Genomic DNA, 17,742 nt, shown 5'->3' on the forward strand with positions numbered 1-17,742 from the left:
TATGGTTCACTAGGGAGGTCTCTGTAGGCTTCATCCATCAAAGGTCAGGCCTGGGTCTCCTACAGCACTGGGGCCAGCTGTGGAGTTTGCAGGGCTGGTACAAAACAAAAATGTGAGTCTCTTGGACAAAATTTACTAAGAATTTCGAATGGTGGTGGCAGAGCCCTGTACCCAGCTTGATCACATGCCTGTGCCACTGCGTCTGGGGTGTTCTGAGGGTGTCCTGGAAAGGGCTCTGACCTTTGCCCTTCCATCTTCCATGTGCCGTGGCTGCCCAGCCTCCAGGTTCATGGCCTATCACAAGCCCCTGAAAAACTCACAGGATTACACAGAAGCTCTGCGGGCAGCTCGGGAGCTGGCAACCAACATCACTGCTGACCTGCGGAAGGTGCCTGGGACAGACCCGGCTTTTGAGGTCTTCCCCTACACGTGAGGACCTGAGGGGCTGGGCTGGAGGAAGGTGGGGGATGGCTGCTGAAGACTGGAGGTTAGGGTAGAGGGCTTGCAAGGAATTACATGGGATGAGCACCAGTTTTCGGTCAGAAGGCTCTGGCTGCAGCCTTAGGCCCATTTCTCTTGCTGTTTTGTACCCCAATATATGCCTGCCTGATCCTCAGCATTTTCCTTCTGAAGTGGGGTGTCCCACCCACCTTGAGGGCCCAGAGGCCTGAGCTTGTGACCATGCTCTGCGCTCTGGCAGGATCACCAACGTGTTTTATGAGCAGTACCTGACCATCCTCCCTGAGGGGCTCTTCATGCTCAGCCTCTGCCTTGTGCCCACCTTTGCCGTCTGCTGCCTCCTGCTGGGCCTGGACCTGCGCTCTGGCCTCCTCAACCTGCTCTCCATCGTCATGATCCTCGTGGACACTGTGGGCTTCATGGCCCTGTGGGGCATCAGCTACAACGCTGTGTCCCTCATCAACCTGGTCTCGGTAACCCAGTACACACAGGCACCAGGGGGCCCCCCCGAGTGGTTGGGGATCCAGCATCATAGAATACTCCCGGTTCTTTTTTTTTTTTTAAACAGAGTCTCACTCTGTGACCAGGCTGGAGTGCAATGGCACAATCTCAGCTCACTGCAACCTCTGTCTCCCGGGTTCAAGCGATTCTCCTGCCTCAGCCTCCTGAGTAGCTGGGATTACAGGCGCGCACCACCATGCCTATCTAACTTTTTGTATTTTTAATAGACACGGGGTTTCACCATGTTGGCCAGGTTGGTCTCGATCTCTTGACCTCCTGATCCGCCCATCTTGGCCTCCCAAAGTGCTAGGATTACAGGCATGAGTCACCGTGCCTGGCTTTTTTATTTTTATTTTTCAGAGACAAGGTCTTGCTCTGTTGCCTAGGCTGGAGTGCAGTGACATGATCACAGCTCACTGTAGCTTCGAAATCCTGGGCTCAAGCGATCCTCCCACCTTAGTCTCCCAAGTAGCTGGGATTACAGGCACATGCCACTGCATCTAGCTAATGTTTTTATTTTTGTTGTAGAGATGGGGATCTCACTTTGTTGCCCAAGCTGGCCTCAAACTCCTGGACTCAAGTGATCCTCTCACTTCAGCCTCCCAAAGTGTTGGGATTATAGGCATGAGCCACTGCACCCAGCCAAATACTCTCAGTTCTGTCTACAGTCTAGATGCCTGCCCTGCTGGTCCTGGTGGAGGCCTCATCTCCCTAGTTCCTCCCTCACCTTTACCTTTCTTGGCTGATGCCCTCTCTCTGCCCATAGGCGGTGGGCATGTCTGTGGAGTTTGTGTCCCACATTACCCGCTCCTTTGCCGTCAGCACCAAGGCCACCCGGTTGGAAAGGGCCAAAGAGGCCACCATCTCTATGGGCAGTGCGGTGAGTAGGGAGGATTGGGCCACCCTGTGCCTACCTGACACCCTGTGCCCTGCCTGATGCCCTGTGCCCTGCCTGACACCTGTCTCTGACCTTCCAGGTGTTTGCAGGTGTGGCCATGACCAACCTGCCTGGCATCCTTGTCTTGGGCCTCGCCAAGGCCCAGCTCATTCAGATCTTCTTCTTTCGCCTCAACCTCCTGATCACCCTGCTGGGCCTGCTGCATGGCTTAGTCTTCCTGCCAGTCATCCTCAGCTACCTGGGTGAGTGCCCACGACTGTTCCTACCAGGCTGTCATGATTATCATGATGACAACAGCAACAGTGCATGCTCACCAAGAAAGCTCAGGAAGTGCATGGAAGCCATGGGCAGACGCCAGAAGCCAGGACCGTGAGCATGTGGCACTTCTAGTCTTGGAAGCTACTGTTGTTCATTGAATGTGCTGTGAACATCTTTTTTTGTCAGCAGATGTATGTCTCAAACAATGTTTCCGTGGCCCTGTACACTGTGGATCTCCACTGCACTCCTGTCGGACTTTTAGGCATGTCCTTCAGAAAGAAATATATTTTACACTGAGAGGTGACACGCATGAGCACACATAGACATGCCTGCCTAAAACAAATGCTTCACTAAATAATATTAATACTTGCCCTTATACATGTGAAACATTCCGATCTTGCTGGTTCCATTCTAGTATTATTATTATTAATTTTTTTTGGAGACAGGGTCTCGCTGTGACACCCAGGCTGGAGTGCGGTAGCATGATCACAGCTCACTGCAGCCTTGACTTCCCAAGCTCAAATGATCCTCCTGCCTCAGCTTCCCAAGTAGCTGGGACTACAGCACCATGCCCAGCTAATTTTTTTTTTTTGGAGAGATGGGGTCTCCCTATGTTGCCCAGGCTGGTCTAAACTCCTGAGCTCAAGTGATTTGCCTTGGCCTTCCATAGTGCTAGGATTACAGGTGTGAGCCACTGCACTTGGCTTTTATTTTATTATAAGTTTATTATTTTAATTTTTTGAGACAGAGTCTCACTCTGTCACCCAAGCTGGAGTGCAGTGGTGTGATCTCGGCTCCCTGCAACCTCCACCTCCCACGTTCAGGTGATTCTCCTGTTTCAGCCTCCCGAGCACCCAGGATTACAGACGCCCACCACCACAGTGGGCTAATTTTTTTTTTTTTTTTTTTTGTATTTTTAGTAGAGACAGGGTTTCACCATGTTGGCCAGATGGGTCTTGAACTTCTGACCAGGTGATTTTCACCGCCAAGGGCTCCCAAAGTGCTGGGATTATAGGCATGAGCCACTGTGCCTGACCCTATCATTATTATTACCTTTTGAGACAGAGTCTCACTCTGTTGCCCAGGTTGGAGTGCAGTGGTGTGATTTCAGCTCACTGCAGCCTTTGCCTCCCAGGTTCAAGTGATTCTCCTGTCTCAGCCTCCCAAGTGGCTGGGGCTATAGGTGCATGCCACCATGCCCAGTTTATTTTTGTATTTTTATTAGAGATGGGGTTTCACAATGTTGGTCAGGCTAGTCTCAAACTCCTGACCTCAAGTAATCTGCCCACCTTGGCCTCCCAAAGTGCAGGGATTACAGGTGTGGGCCACTGCACTGGCCTCACTAATTTTTTTGAATATTGGCCAGGAGCTGTGGCTCATGCCTATAATCCTAGCACTTTGGGAGGTTGAGGGGTATGGATCACCTGAGGTCAGGAGTTCGAGACAAGGCTGGCCAACATGGTGAAACCTTATCTCTACCTGAAATACAAAAATTAGCTGGGCAGGCCGGGCGCGGTGGCTCAAGCCTGTAATCCCAGCACTTTGGGAGGCTGAGGCGGGTGGATCACGAGGTCAAGAGATCGAGACCATCCTGGTCAACATGGTGAAACCCCGTCTCTACTAAAAATACAAAAAATTAGCTGGGCATGGTGGCGCGTGCCTGTAATCCCAGCTACTCAGGAGGCTGAGGCAGGAGAATTGCCTGAACCCAGGAGGCGGAGGTTGCGGTGAGCCGAGATCGCGCCATTGCACTCCAGCCTGGGTAACAAGAGCGAAACTCCGTCTCAAAAAAAAAAAAAAAATTAGCTGGGCATGATGGTGGGCACCTGTAGTCCCAGCTACTTGGGAAGCTGAGGCAGGATAATCACTTGAACCTGGGAGACGGAGATTGCAGTGAGCCAAGATCATGCCACTGTGCTCCAACCTGGGCAACAGGGCGAGATTCTGTCTCAAAAAACAATTTTTTAAAGCTGATATTAATCTACTAATTGATTTCATGACTCATTAATGGATGGCAACTCTTAGTTTGAAAACACCATCCTATCATATGACTTCAGCTTGATTTACTGAACCAGCTCCCAACTGTTGGACATTAGATCATTTCTGACTTTCTACTACCACTGCTGTGCTGCAGTGAGTGATCCTGTGGGTGAATATTTGACCTCATCCTCCAATATTTCCTTAGAGAAGAGCTGTGAACATCAATTTTAATGCCAATGTGAGTACCCTCCAGAAAGTTTTACCATTTAAACTTGCACCTGTAGCTTGTGCGTGTGGCCATTTCCCTGTGTCCTCATTGTTGAGCTTGGTCATTAAAAACTGCCCCTCACAGAGATTTAATTTGAGCCTCCCAAGATGAGGGTGTTTCTGGCTCTCAGGGTGGGCAAACTGGGAGGAGTTCAATTTTACCCCCCACCAGATGGTAATAATAGTAAAATATTACTAGGTGGCTCGCACCTGTAATCCCAGCACTTTGGGGGGCCAAGGCAGGTGGCTCACCTGAGGTCAGGGGTTCAACACCAGCCTGACCAACACGGAGAAACCTTGTCTCTATTAAAAATACAGAATAAGCTGGGCGTGGTAGTGCACGCCTGTAATCCCAGCTGCTCAGGAGGCTGGGGCAGGAGAATCACTTGAACCTGGTAGGCGGAGGTTGTGGTAAGCTGAGATCGTGCCATTGCACTCCCGCCTGGGCAACAAGATTAAAACTCCGTCTCAAAAACAAAAATTAGTAGAGGACATTTATAAAAGGGTGTGTTTGTGCATCGACATATGTGTCTGTAATTCTCTTATTACCCCCGACGTGGGCATTATTGTCGTTCCCATTTTACAAATGAGGGAACTGAGTCACCTGCCCCAGATCACAGACTTGGTCAGAGGTAGCAGGGTTGGAGCCCACACAGCTCCATGGTTCCTAACCATGACACCACATTCTCCTGTGGGAACTCCCTGACCCTCTTGGAAGAAATAGAGTGTGTGTGCTGGGGCTGGTTGGTGAGACATAAGAGAGGGGCAAGGAGGAGCAGTCATGGGACTTGCCTGGACCAGGGGTGTCCAGGGCCTTGGAGCTGCAGGTGGTGGCTGTTCCTTGGAGGTTTCCAAATTGCTGGGGGATGGGAGAGACCGGGACATCCCTGAAGCTTGGGCTGTGTATGCAGTGACCCCGGAAGGCACATGGCACAGAGTCCCCCTGGGACCCTTCCTGCCCTGGGTTTGTTGTGCTTCCCACCTGTGTCCCCTGCCCACCTCTCTAACTGTGGTCCTTTGTCTCTGTCTCTCTGCAGGGCCTGATGTCAACCCGGCTCTGGCGCTGGAGCAGAAGCAGGCTGAGGAGAAAGCAGCAGTCATAGCGGCCTCCTGCCAAGGTCACCCCTCCCAGGTCTCTGCAGCTGACAACATCTATGTCAACCATAGCTTTGAAGATTCTATCAAGGGTGCTGGAGCTGTCAGCAACGACTTGCCCAACAATGGGCGGCAGTTCTGATACAGCCAGAGCCCCTGTCCAGGCTCTGTGGTCCTGAACTGAGGGGTGATGAGGGTCTTCCTTGTGACTGCCCCTTGACATGTCCCCTCCTCAAAGCCTAGGGAAGGCCTTTACCATAAGACTGCCTGTCACTGGAGGATGGCCTGTCCTTGAGGCATCCAGGCAGCACCACTGATGGCTCCTCTGCTCCCATAACGGGTCCCCAGTTTCCAAGTCACCTAGGTCTTGGGCAGCGCCTCCTCCTTCTGGGCCTGGGTCTGGGAGTTGGCAGGAACAGATACAGTCCATGTTTGTCCCACACTCACCCTCTTTCCTAGGGGCCCACCACTCCTCCAACTTTTCACTCCTCAGTTCCTCTGTCAAAAGTCTCAATTCCGTGTCAGTAAGTCTTTAATACGTAGCAGTGTCTCTGAGAACACAGAGTGACCGCTATCCTGGGTTGTGATACCACAGGAGGCCAAGGAGAAGCAAAGTCTCAGGCCAAGAGCTAAGGCCACGGGAAGCTGGCTGGCAGCCACCTGCTCCAGGGCACACCTACAGGTCTGCCATCCACAGCCCTTTCTATCAAGAGAAGGGCCCAGGAAGGATGTTCTCATAAGCACCCTGGTCATGGATTAGCCCCTCCTGGAAAATGGTGTTGGGTTTGATCTCAAGCTCCAACTCTTATTAAGGCTGTTGCTGCCAGTCAAGGCCACCCAGGAGTCTGAAGGCTGGGAGCTCTTGGGGCTGGGCTAGTCCTCCCACCTTCATCTTGGGCCTGGAGCCCAGGCCTTAAACCAGCCCAACCTGAGCTCTTAGACCGCTCTCCAGAAGCACGAACTGCGGTGGAGATGAAGATTCCGGCTCTGTGCTGTGTGCACATGGGTGTTTAATTAATATTTGCTGGCAGAAATGGCATTTTATGTCACATGTCCTTCTCTGGCTGCCTCTCAGTTTAAGGTAATTTTTGTGAATGACACAAATAATACATGTGTGGGAGAGTGATTTGTGGAGATACTAGTCTGTGTTTTGTTCTATTTCTCCTCCCTCTTTTCAAGAAAGGAGGCAGGCCATTGTGCATTCATGGCTTGCAAGGGCCTTTGAGGAGTGGGGGTAATTTCCCTTTAAACTGGGAGGGCACAGAGCCTGAGAATCAGCCAGGAGTAGGATGTGCAGCCCCTCCTTTTCTGGAACAGCCCATGAAGCAGGCAACACCTGGAGGAGCTGCAGGAGAACCCACCGTACAAACGACCAGCTCCCCGGAGGGCCCCATGCCAGGGCAGTGGGTGGAAATGTCAAGGAACATTCCAGATCCCCTCAAGCCTTTCTGCTCCCTGCTGGGTCCAGCCCTTGTTTGGCTGAGGAACTGCCGTTGCTTCCAGGCTCAGAGGGACTGTTGGCATGTAAAGGGAGACAAGTAGAGAGAGGTGGAAGGGAGCTGGCGTTTCTGGAGCCTACTGTCTACTCTGGGGTCCTCATAAGAGCCCCATGTGCCAGCATCATTTGCCCACCTTTGGGAGGGTTGCTGGCTGCACATGATGGACAGAGGGTCTGGTGAAGGGACAGTTACCGGGGAATAGAGGCTAAGGAGAAATCGCACAAGTCACCCTGTTAAAAACTCCACAGGTGCAGAATAAACAAATAGATCTGAGGAACAAAAATAGCTCCTGAACAGCAGACATTTCAAATCAGAGGAAAGGGCAGACCCTTCAGTAAATGGTGTGGGAGTAGTGAGCAAATTATTTGGATCAAAATAAAGTTACATCTCACCTCACACCATACACAAATAAAAGTACAGATAAAGAGCTAAACACAAACATGAAACCATACAAGTATCAGAAGGAAGCACAGAAGAGTATGTTATAATCTTGGGGTGGGAAAAGTTTCCTAAGCATAAAGTCCAGAAGCCATAAAGGTAAACACTAAACATATGGCCATATAATAATGGAAAACATCTGTAAACACACAAACACACAAAAAATTAAAGAAAGTTGAAAGACACATATGAGCTCGGAAAAATAGCTACAACATATTTAACAGCAAATAATTAAAATCAAGAACACAAAAAGAGTGCCAACAGCACGCCCACAAACATGGTGAACTTTCCAAAACCCACTGGACTTTCTGTAAGAAATGTGGCAAGCACCAACCCCACAGAGTGAGTGACACAGGACACATTTCCTGTATGCCTAGGGAAAGCCATGTTATGATAGGAAGCAGAGGGGCTATGGTGGAAAGACTAAGCCAATTTTCCAGAAAAAGGCTAAAACTACAAAGAAGACTGTGCTGAGGCTTGAGTGCTTGGAGCCCCACCGCAGATCTAAGAGAATGCTGGCTAGGCTATTAAGAGTTACAAGCATTTCCAACCAGGAGGAGATAAGAAGAGGAAGGGCCAAGTGATCTCGTTCCAAGCGTCATCTTTTGTTTTATTATGAATACAATAAAATCTTGAGTTATGTTTAAAAAAAGAAAGAAAACACAAAGAGAGTCCAGATGCAGTGGCTCATGTCTGTAATCCCAGCACTTTGGGAGGCTGAGGCAGGAGAATTGCTTGAGGCCAGGAGTTCAAGACCAGCCTAGGCAACAGCGAGATATTGTCTCTACAAAAAGTTTAGAAGTTAGCCAGGCCATCTACTTGGGAGTCTCAGGTGGGAGAACTGGTTGGCTTGAGCCCAAGCGGTGAGCTATGATGGCACCACTGAACTCCAGCCTGAGTGAGAGTGAGCTGCTGTCTCTTAAAAAAAATACAAAGAGAGGAAGGAGTGGGGGTCTGAGTTATGTGACTAACCCTCCCATTAGAAACAACAGAAATTCTATCTAAAATAAATTTTAGCCCTCTCTCTGTGTGTGTGTGTGTGTGTGTGTGTGTGTGTGTCTGTCTGTCTGTCTGTCTGTCTCTGTGTGTGTATAATGCATACAAGTTTAGAGTGTTTCAACTTTCTTAATAAATTGACACTTTTATAGTTTGAAATGTCTATAACAATATCCCCCTTTATGTCTAGTATTTATTTTTGTCTGTTTGTTTAAAGAGATACGGGTCTCACTTTGTTGCGCAGGCTGGTCTTGAACACTTGGCCTCAAGGGATGCTCCTACCTCAGCCTCCCAAGTAGCTGGAATTACAGGGTATGAGACATCATGCCCAGTCCCATCTGTAGTATTTGTTCAACTGTATAACGTTATTATATATATATCTGTACACACACACACACACACACACACACATACACACATACATACAAAAACTTATACAGTTGAACAAATTTTATACTTAATAGTCAAATATTGAAACCCCTTTCCCTGAGATTGGGAATGAGACAAACTTGCCCACCTTTACCCAACGTTGTATTGGAGGTCTTAGCCATTGTAATAAGGCAAGGAAAAGAAATTAAGGTTATAAAGATTAGAAATAAATAAAATTGACATCACAGATCTCATAAAAGTGTACAAAAAAGACATAGCAAGACCCCATTCTACCCCCCCCCAAAAAATCCAAAATAATCTATATAAAATTAATCTAACAAAAGTTGGTCAAGAAAACTATGAAAAACACCACATTTGTAGTTTAATTTGCATAATATTGAGTGAAATTAACTGTCAAAATAAATGGTTGAATAAACCATGAATTGAGGGCTCTATACTACAGAAATGTCAATTCTCTTCAAATTAGTTTCTAGATTCACTGTCATTTCAATCATAACCCCAGAAAATTTTTTGCAAAAACCGATAAGCTGATTCAAAAATTCATATGGAACCACAAAAGATGAAAATTCACCAAGGCAATTTGAAGAAAAACAAAGAGAACTTACACTACCAGAACTACCAGAAATCAAAATAGTATAAATGTCCAGAAATAAAGATAGTGGGATTTTGGCACAAGGAAAAACAAACAGAAAAATGGAAAGAATAGAAAGTCCAGAAACAGATGATATCCACAAGGACACATGATTTATGATGAAGGAGGCATGCAGAACATTGGGTAAAGGAGGTTTTTCAGTGTATGATGCTGACCTAGTTGGGTAACCATAAAGAAATGAATCATAGCTGGACGCGGTGGCTCAAGCCTGTAATCCTAGCACTTTGGGAGGCTGAGGTGGGTGGATCACCTGAGGTCAGGAGTTCAAGACCAGCCTGGTCATGGTGAAACCCCATCTTTAAAAAAAAAAAAAATCATGACTCTCTTTTTTTTTTTCCTTTTGAGACAGAGTCTCCCTCTGTCGTCTCAGACGCCAGGCTGGAGTGCAGTGGCAGGATCTTGGCTCACTGCAACCTCTGCCTCCGGGGTTCAAGCAATTCTCCTGCCTCAGCCTCCCGAGTAGCTGGGACTACAGATGCGCAACACCACGCCCAGCTAATTTTCATATTTTGGTAGAGACAGGGTTTCACTATGTTGGCCAGGATGGTCTTGATCTCTTGACCTCGTGATCCACTGGCCTTGGCCTCTCAAAGTGCTGGGATTACAGGCATGAGCCACCACACCCGGCCTGACTCACTTTCTTAAGATATGCAAAAATCAGTTCCTGATAGGTTGTCTATCTAAATGTGAAACATAAAATGATAGAGTTCTAGAAGATAATATAGGAGAGTATCTCCAAGACTGAAATAGGAAGCACTTTTCTTAATCAAGAAACAAAACCTTTACTTATAGAGAAAACGACTGATAAATTGTTCTGCATTGAAAAGACATCCTTAGGAGAGATAAAATTCAAACCATAGAGAGGAAAAAATATTTGTACCTATGTGAGATACAGGCATATTTGAAAAAGGGCTTATATTTAGAATGTGTAAAAAAAACTCTGCCGGGTACGGTGGCTCACATCTGTAATCCTAGCACTTTGGGGGGCCAGGGCGGATGGATTGACTGAGCTCAGGTGTTTGAGACCAGCCTGGGCAACACGGTGAAACCCTATCTCTACTAAAAATACAAAAAACATTAGCCAGGCTTGGCAGTGTGCACCTGAAGTCCCAGCTACTTGGGAGGCTGAGGCAGAATTGCTTGAACCCGGGAGGCAGAGGTTGCAGTGAGCTGAGATCACACCACTGCATTCCAGCCTGGGTGACAGAGCGAGACTCTGTCTCTAAGCAAAACAAAAACAAAACCAAAAAAACAAAAAAAAAAATCCCTCCTACAACTCAATAAGAAAAAGGCACCACAAGAAAAGCTAGGCTGGCTATTTAAACAAGCATATGGCCAATACAAGTTCCTCAACTTTGTCAATCACGAGAGCAAGGCTGAGGGAAAAGCACAATCAGAGTTCTTCCTCTTCCCTTCCCTCACAATTGGGTCTACAGGCCCTGGGGTAAGGTGGGGCCAGGCAGCCCATGTGGGGTGTCCGGATCCAGGTGGTGTGGGGAGGGTTTCCACATTAGATCTGAGGGAGAAGAGGAGAGCATCCCACACAGAATAGGAACTACATAGGTCCAGTATGGGGCTGAGATATCAGAACTGAGCTCTGATGTGCCTTTCTCCCTGAGCAGAGTGGCTGGTTGTGGGCGGGGGCAGAGGAAAGGTTCAGAGCCATCTAGAGAGGGCAGTTCAGAGGAATGGGAGGGCAGATAATCTCACTCCTCACAGTGAGGCGGAGCTTCAAAGCTGGCTTGTCACTCCTCTGCCGGGCCCCTTTGGGTAATATATCTGACTTATCTGGGCTTTAGTTTCTTTTCTCCTTTTATTTATTTTTTTGAGTTGAAGTCTTACTCTGTTGCCCAGGTTGGAGTGCACTGGTGCCATCTTGGCTCACTGCAACCTCTGCCTTCCCAGTTCAAGTGATTCTCCTGCCTCACCCTCCCAAGTAGCTGGGACTACAGGTGCCCACCATGCCCAGCTAGTTTTTGTATTTTTTGTAGAGATGAGGTTTTGCCATGTTGACCAGGCTGGTCTTGAACTCCTGATCTCAGGTGATCTGCCTGCCTCGGCCTCCCAAAATGCTAGGATTACAGGCATGAGCCACCAGGCCCAGCGTGCTCTCTGCCAGGATGTAAAGCTCTGGGAACAAGTGGGGAAAAATCATGCACAAAGGCAATGGGTCCCAGTAACACCTCTAACATTACCCAAAAAGGGGGAGGAGGGGAACCCTCATCTACCTTACCGCCTCTTTCTCTCTCAGCGCCACCATCAACGGGTAAAAGTGTCACAGAGGAGACAGAAATTCTCCCCGAGCCGTCTCCTCCATGAATAGGAAAAAAGACCAAGACGCCACAGCTATAGGTCCTTGTCTTAAGCAAGCAGCATTAGAGGAAGAACTCTTAGTCTGCCCAGTAATGGATGATCAGTAAGGCAATCAGGTGTATGTTTATAAAACGGTAAGTAAAAAGGAATTAGAGGCGCCGGCAGGAAAGCTCTACCCAAGCCGGCAGCTATTGCCTGGGCCCCGGAAGCAAGCAGTATCAAAAAAGCTCGCAAACTCGGTGCCAGTAAATGCTCCCAGGAATTCAACCTGCCCAGCTGGGGGCCAAGCCCGGTGCACCAGAGACAGCAGCTGAGTAGGGGCAGGAGGTCGCGGGCAGGAAGGTCCGCCCAGTCGCAGCCAGAGGGCAGGAGGAGGGAGCAGGGCAAGCAAGGAGTGTCCCTGCAGCCAAGCCGGCAAAAGAAAAGGAAAAAAAAAAAAAGTGCGCGTGGGCGAGGGCGGGGGTGGGGGGGGGGGGGATGCTCAGCGGCAGAAAAAGCTGGAGGTGATCCAGCCGACAGGCTCTGCCCAGGCGGCGTGGTGGCGAGAGGAAGCAGCGGAAGCGGCTGGCATCCTGGACCGCACCACTGAATCGCTCCGCTGATGTCCCACGGTGAAATTTCCCGTGTTCTTTATATACAAGCAACATCCCAAATTGTAATTCTCTGCTAAAATTCAAGTTAAGTTTAAAATTCTGATAATCGCCATTGTTATTTCTTTCTTACCCTTAACGTGGCTCTTTTAAACTCCAACTTAAGTGAAACAGTAACCTCTGAAAGGGGAGAAATTACAGAAGGCCCACAAATCAGTTAAAAAGCAATTAAAAACAAAGCATGTGAAACCACACATTACCCTTTAAAAGATTAAATAATATTTGTTGAATTAAGAAGTAAAAATGTTGTGCCCATTCTCAGAAATCAAAAGAAATTTGTATGTAAGTGTAGTAGAAACATATGCATAAAGGACTGTCTTGCCTCACTGATTAAAGATAGTCTTTGGCCTGCTAGTAAGTCACTGTTTTCAGAACTGTTTGCAAGTTAAGGTCCATAAATTTAGCCTGAAAACTCAATTGCAAGATTTAAGCTATTCTGTCTGTGGCTTTAAGCACATGGTTAAGGTATATTATTTAAGTCTCTGCTTCAAGAGATATTTTCAGATTTCCTTTTAAGTTTCATGTTACTAATTTCAGCTTGCCATCTTAAAGAATTTACAGTTAGTTGCTAGGTTACGATCCTAATATCATCAAGATTCCTTTAAGTAAAGAGCAATTCAAAGCAATATAGCACTTCTCCACACCTAATGCTTTAACACTATTTATTGATAGATCGGGTAAACAAGGAAAAGCTGCAGTCTGATAGAGACCACATAATTCAATCACCCAATCGAAGCTTACTAGCAGTCAGAGAGCTGAGATTAAAGCTTTGATACTGGCCTTAAAAACTTTTTCCACTCAGCCCATAAATATAGTAAGTGATGGCTTACTCAGTTTATCTACTACAAAGTCTTGAAACAGCTTTAATTAAGTCCAATCTCCAGCCCACAGCTCACTGCCTGGCCCATTAGCTTATGGCAATGAACAAGCAGACTTACAAGTGATGACATCACTGCTTGACTAAGACAAACAGAAACAGAAAGATTAGAGAGAAAAATAGAAGGAAAGAATAAGTAAGAAAAAAGACTAGAAGAGACAGAGATCAACAAGAGATACAGAAAGTGAGATTAACGAGAGATGCAGTAATGTAAAAAAAGGCAGAGAGAGACAGGAGGCAAAGAGAGAGAGAAGCACAGAAAGCAAGACAAAGAAGATAAAGTAGGAAGTAGAGAAAGAAATACTAAGAAAGTTAAAGATGTAAGAATGTACCTTTAGTAAAGAAGGTTATAAAACAAAGAAAGTTAAGGCATGTCTAAGTTTGTCAGTGAAAGCCGTGAAAAATGTTATAGAAAGGAATTTATGCAAATAGGTTGTATAAATTTTGTTTCAAAGGTCTAAGCAAGTTTTAAAACATTAATTATAGGGCCGGCCGTGGTGGCTCAAGCCTGTAATCCCAGCACTTTGGGAGGCCGAGGTGGGTGGATCACGAGGTCAAGAGATCGAGACCATCCTGATCAACACGGTGAAACCCCGTCTCTACTAAAAATGCAAAAAATTAGCTGGGCATGGTGGCGCGTGCCTGTAATCCCAGCTACTCAGGAGGCTGAGGCAGGAGAATTGCCTGAGCCCAGGAGGCCGAGGTTGCGGTGAGCCGAGATCGCGCCATTGCACTCCAGCCTGGGTAACAAGAGCGAAACTCTGTCCCCCTAAAAAAATAAATAAATAAAACATTAATTATAAAAGAAATTCTGTGTGTAAACATATTGGTTAAAAGTTAAAGAAGTATCATCTAGTTTTTCTGTAAACGAGACATTGAGATAAAGTACAACAGGCTTTTAAAAAAGCACTAACCTGCTCTTTTACAAAGATTATAAAAGATCTCTTAGCACATGTATCACTTCTAGAATTTCCAGTACACCAGCACCTGCCAAGAGACTGTGTCCTCATCAAAAGGTGGAAAGAAGAAAACACTCAAGCCAGCCTAGGAAAGACCCAACAGGATGACACAAGCCCTGGACATCACCTGAGGAATGCTGAAGAAGGCAACTCAGAAGGCTAAGCGAATCCTGCTTAGGATTTGTTTCTTTTTAATTCTCTCACTTTCCCTGCAACCTGTACCTGCTACACTCCATTGAGCACATCTTCTGAATCCACATTTTTCTGCCCTGTAACTTAAACTAACACCCCCTTCACAGCTTCTAACAACGCAACTGTTTAGCTAAAAAGAAATTAACTTACCCCCAGTAAAGTTCCTCATTAACGGCATATAGTAAACTGAGATGTCAAGTAACACTACAGGAAGACACAAAAGATTCATAGTTACACTCATAGCCTTTATAGTCTCAGCCAGAGTCATCCTGGCAACTGCCAGCATTGCTGTAACATCGATCACTGAGTCAGTACATAGCTGGGATGAGGTGAAACAACACGTCTAGAGAATTTTTCAAGACAATTTAACTGCAAATGTAACTAAAATTTTAGAATCCCTTCACACTGTGGATCTACACACCCAACAAACAGCCATATGGAAAGGTGTGCAAGGTCATCTCCCCTGGTTAGACCCCATTCCTGGGAGTCACTCTTTGACTGGTAAAGAATGCTGCTAATTGTTCTCATAATGGTCTTATGTTATTTCTTCATTCCAGAATGCAAAGCCCGAATAAGAGCAATGACCGCCTCGCCTGACAGACCCATGGCTGAATGCATCGGTGGCAATCACACTACAGAGCCTGATATTAATAACAGAAAATGGGGAAATGTTGAGATTCACTCAGGGTGGTGGGCAAATATTAAGGGAAATATTAGGGAAAGTTGTAAGATTATAGTCTCAACCTTTTGGAAGGCCAAAAGGTTTCAATGGCACAGGCTGAAGGCAGCTAGTCCTTACGTTAGAGCATTAGGTCATAGGATGAAGATTAGGCATAACAGAAGCTTCGCCAGTTAAGTCTGTTTATCCCACATTCCTTTAACTTTATTCTCTGTTTAATTACTTGTTTACTCATGTAAACTTTGTGCTGGATGACCCCCTCGGGGGAGGTGAAGGGGGATACCATTAGTGGTGTTTGCTCTAGGCCTTGGAACCAAAGCTTTTATCATTTGTAAAACCACTCATTTAACCATGATAATTATCCACAAACGTGTGGACTTAGAACCTTCGTCATTAAATCTATACTGAATAAATGCAAGGAAGAATAGCTAGTAAGGGGTCGGGTAGCTGCAAGTGTTTTCTGAGGGCAGCTGACGACCTCCCTAGCCTACTCAAGCACTGTACTCTGGTGTGAGAATGTATTTTATTCATCCACTATGGAGTTAGGGTTTGCAGGACAGACCCCAGCAGGTGGCGATCAACATTTCAAGTGGTGACCTTGACGTGAACACCACAACTGATGACACCAAATGTTATAGGGATGTGGAGAAGCAGCAACTCTCCTTCATTACTGATAGGTACAGCCACTTTGAAAGACAGTTCTGCAGTTTCTTCTAAAACTAAACATATCTTACCACATGATTCAGCAATCACATTTCTTGGTATGTACCCAATGAAGCTGAAAATTTATATCTACACAAAAACCAGCACATGGATGTTTATGGCAGCTTTATTCATAATTGTCAACACTTGGAAGCAACCAAGATGTCCTTCAGTAGGTGAATGGGTTAATCTACACAATGGAATATTATTCAGCATTAGAAAGAAATGAGCTATCAAGCTAAGCTATGAAAAGACATGGAGAAACTCCAGATATATACTACAAAGTGAAAAAAGCTAATCTAAAAAGTCTACATCTGTCTGATTTCAACTATATGACATTCCGTAAAAGGCAAAGCTATAAAGACAATAAAATGATCCGTGGTTGCTAGGGGTTGGGGTTTGGGGAGTTGAATAGGCACATCATAAAAGATTTTTAGGGCAGGGAAACTACTCTACACGATATTATAATCATGGATGCATGTCCTTATACAATTGTCCATACACATAGAATGTACAACACTAGAGTGAACCCTAATGTAAACTAAGGATTCTGGGTGATATTGTAACAAATGTACCATTTTGTACATTCTGGTGGGGAATGTTGAGAATGAGAGAGGCTATGCATGTGCGGAGGCTGGCGTGGGTATATGGGATATCTCTGTACCTTCCTCTCAATTTTGCTGTGAACCTATAACTACTCTTAAAAAAGTCTTTTATTGGGAGACTGAGGTAGGTGGATCACCTGCGGTCAGGAGTTCAAGACCAGCCTGGCCATCATGGTGAAACCTCATCTTTAAAAAAAAAAAAAAAAAAAAAAGTCTTTTAGTTCAGTCATCCATGGGTTTCCCACCCACTGCAGTCTTGGACCATATAATCATGGTGGACGTGATGGAGGTACCCAGGTCACACATCAACACTGGCAGCTAACTCAGTTCATTGACAAGCCTGTCTGCTTCATAGGGAAGCTGGAAAAGATTCATCCCACCAGAAAAATGTTTATTCTTTCAGATAAGGAAGGAAAATATGGAACCATTGAGTTGATGGAACCCCTTGATGAAGAAATATCTGGAATTATGGACGTGGTTGGAAAAGTAACCGCCAAGGCGACCATCGTGTGTACATCTTATGTCCAGTTTAAAGAAGATAACCATTCTTTTGACCTTGGACTTTACAATGAAGCTGTGAAAATTACCCATGAGTTCCTTCAGTTTTATCCTTTAGGGATTGTGCAGCATGATTGATCCTGATGGATTTTCATATGATTGCAAATGAGCTATATTAAAGACTTAAAGGAGGCCCCCCTTGTTTGAGGGAGAGCTTTCTGTGCTTTCTCATATTTAATTTGCTCTTTTTAAGATATTCCAACCTACAGTTTCTGATGGAACTGATATATTGGTAATTCTCACCTACATCCTTTTATAAAGAATTGCTACTCCCATATATGGTCAGATTAGATGCAAGCAGTTGTCTGAGTTTAGGTTTCTATTTTATTTTATTTTTTAATTTTAATTTTTTTTTTATAGAGATGGGGTTTCACCATGTTGGTCAGGATGGTCTTGATCTCTTGACCTTGTCATCCACCCACCTTGGCCTCCCAAAGTGCTGGGGGGTTCTATTTTAACAAAAACTAAAATAGTTTAAAAAAAACAAAGTCTTTTAAAAAGCCCAGTAGTCTTTTGCTTCTCTTTATGGGTTGATTTCCTTCTATCGAGTAAAAAATGGGCTTCCTCCATGTAGCAGAAGATATAGCTTCTCTCATCCCAGAGACGAGAGTTCTTTTTTGTCAACTCCAGCTAGAAAAACCTCTGGGAAGGATTTAGATGGTTCTGGTTTGCTTCCTCCCCTCATCTTCCTTTGGATCTCAGATCAGAAGTGACTTCTGGGATACTGCCCTGTTACCCAAGTCTTGGTCAGGTCCCTGCTATATGCTCCCACTA

General features: G+C 45.9%; 1 protein-coding gene and 1 pseudogene across 1 annotated transcript in view; both read left to right on the forward strand.

Annotated features, from left to right (window-relative positions):
* Positions 1-6,592, forward strand: part of NPC1L1 (NPC1 like intracellular cholesterol transporter 1) — a 30,509-nt gene extending 23,917 nt beyond the window's left edge. The window contains exons 15-19 of the mRNA XM_032244343.1: positions 279-429; positions 701-932; positions 1,727-1,840; positions 1,938-2,100; positions 5,401-6,592. Coding sequence (XP_032100234.1) covers positions 279-429; positions 701-932; positions 1,727-1,840; positions 1,938-2,100; positions 5,401-5,600 — 860 coding nt within the window. The 3' untranslated portion in view covers positions 5,601-6,592. The remainder of the gene's footprint in view (positions 1-278; positions 430-700; positions 933-1,726; positions 1,841-1,937; positions 2,101-5,400) is intronic.
* A 10,089-nt stretch (positions 6,593-16,681) lies between these two features.
* Positions 16,682-17,194, forward strand: LOC116527471 (annotated as a pseudogene).
* Positions 17,195-17,742: the final 548 nt, after the last annotated feature.

The sequence above is a fragment of the Sapajus apella genome, unplaced genomic scaffold, assembly GCF_009761245.1.
Source record: "Sapajus apella isolate SASKATOON/1434 unplaced genomic scaffold, GSC_monkey_1.0 scaffold54, whole genome shotgun sequence".
Lineage (NCBI taxonomy): Eukaryota > Metazoa > Chordata > Mammalia > Primates > Cebidae > Sapajus > Sapajus apella.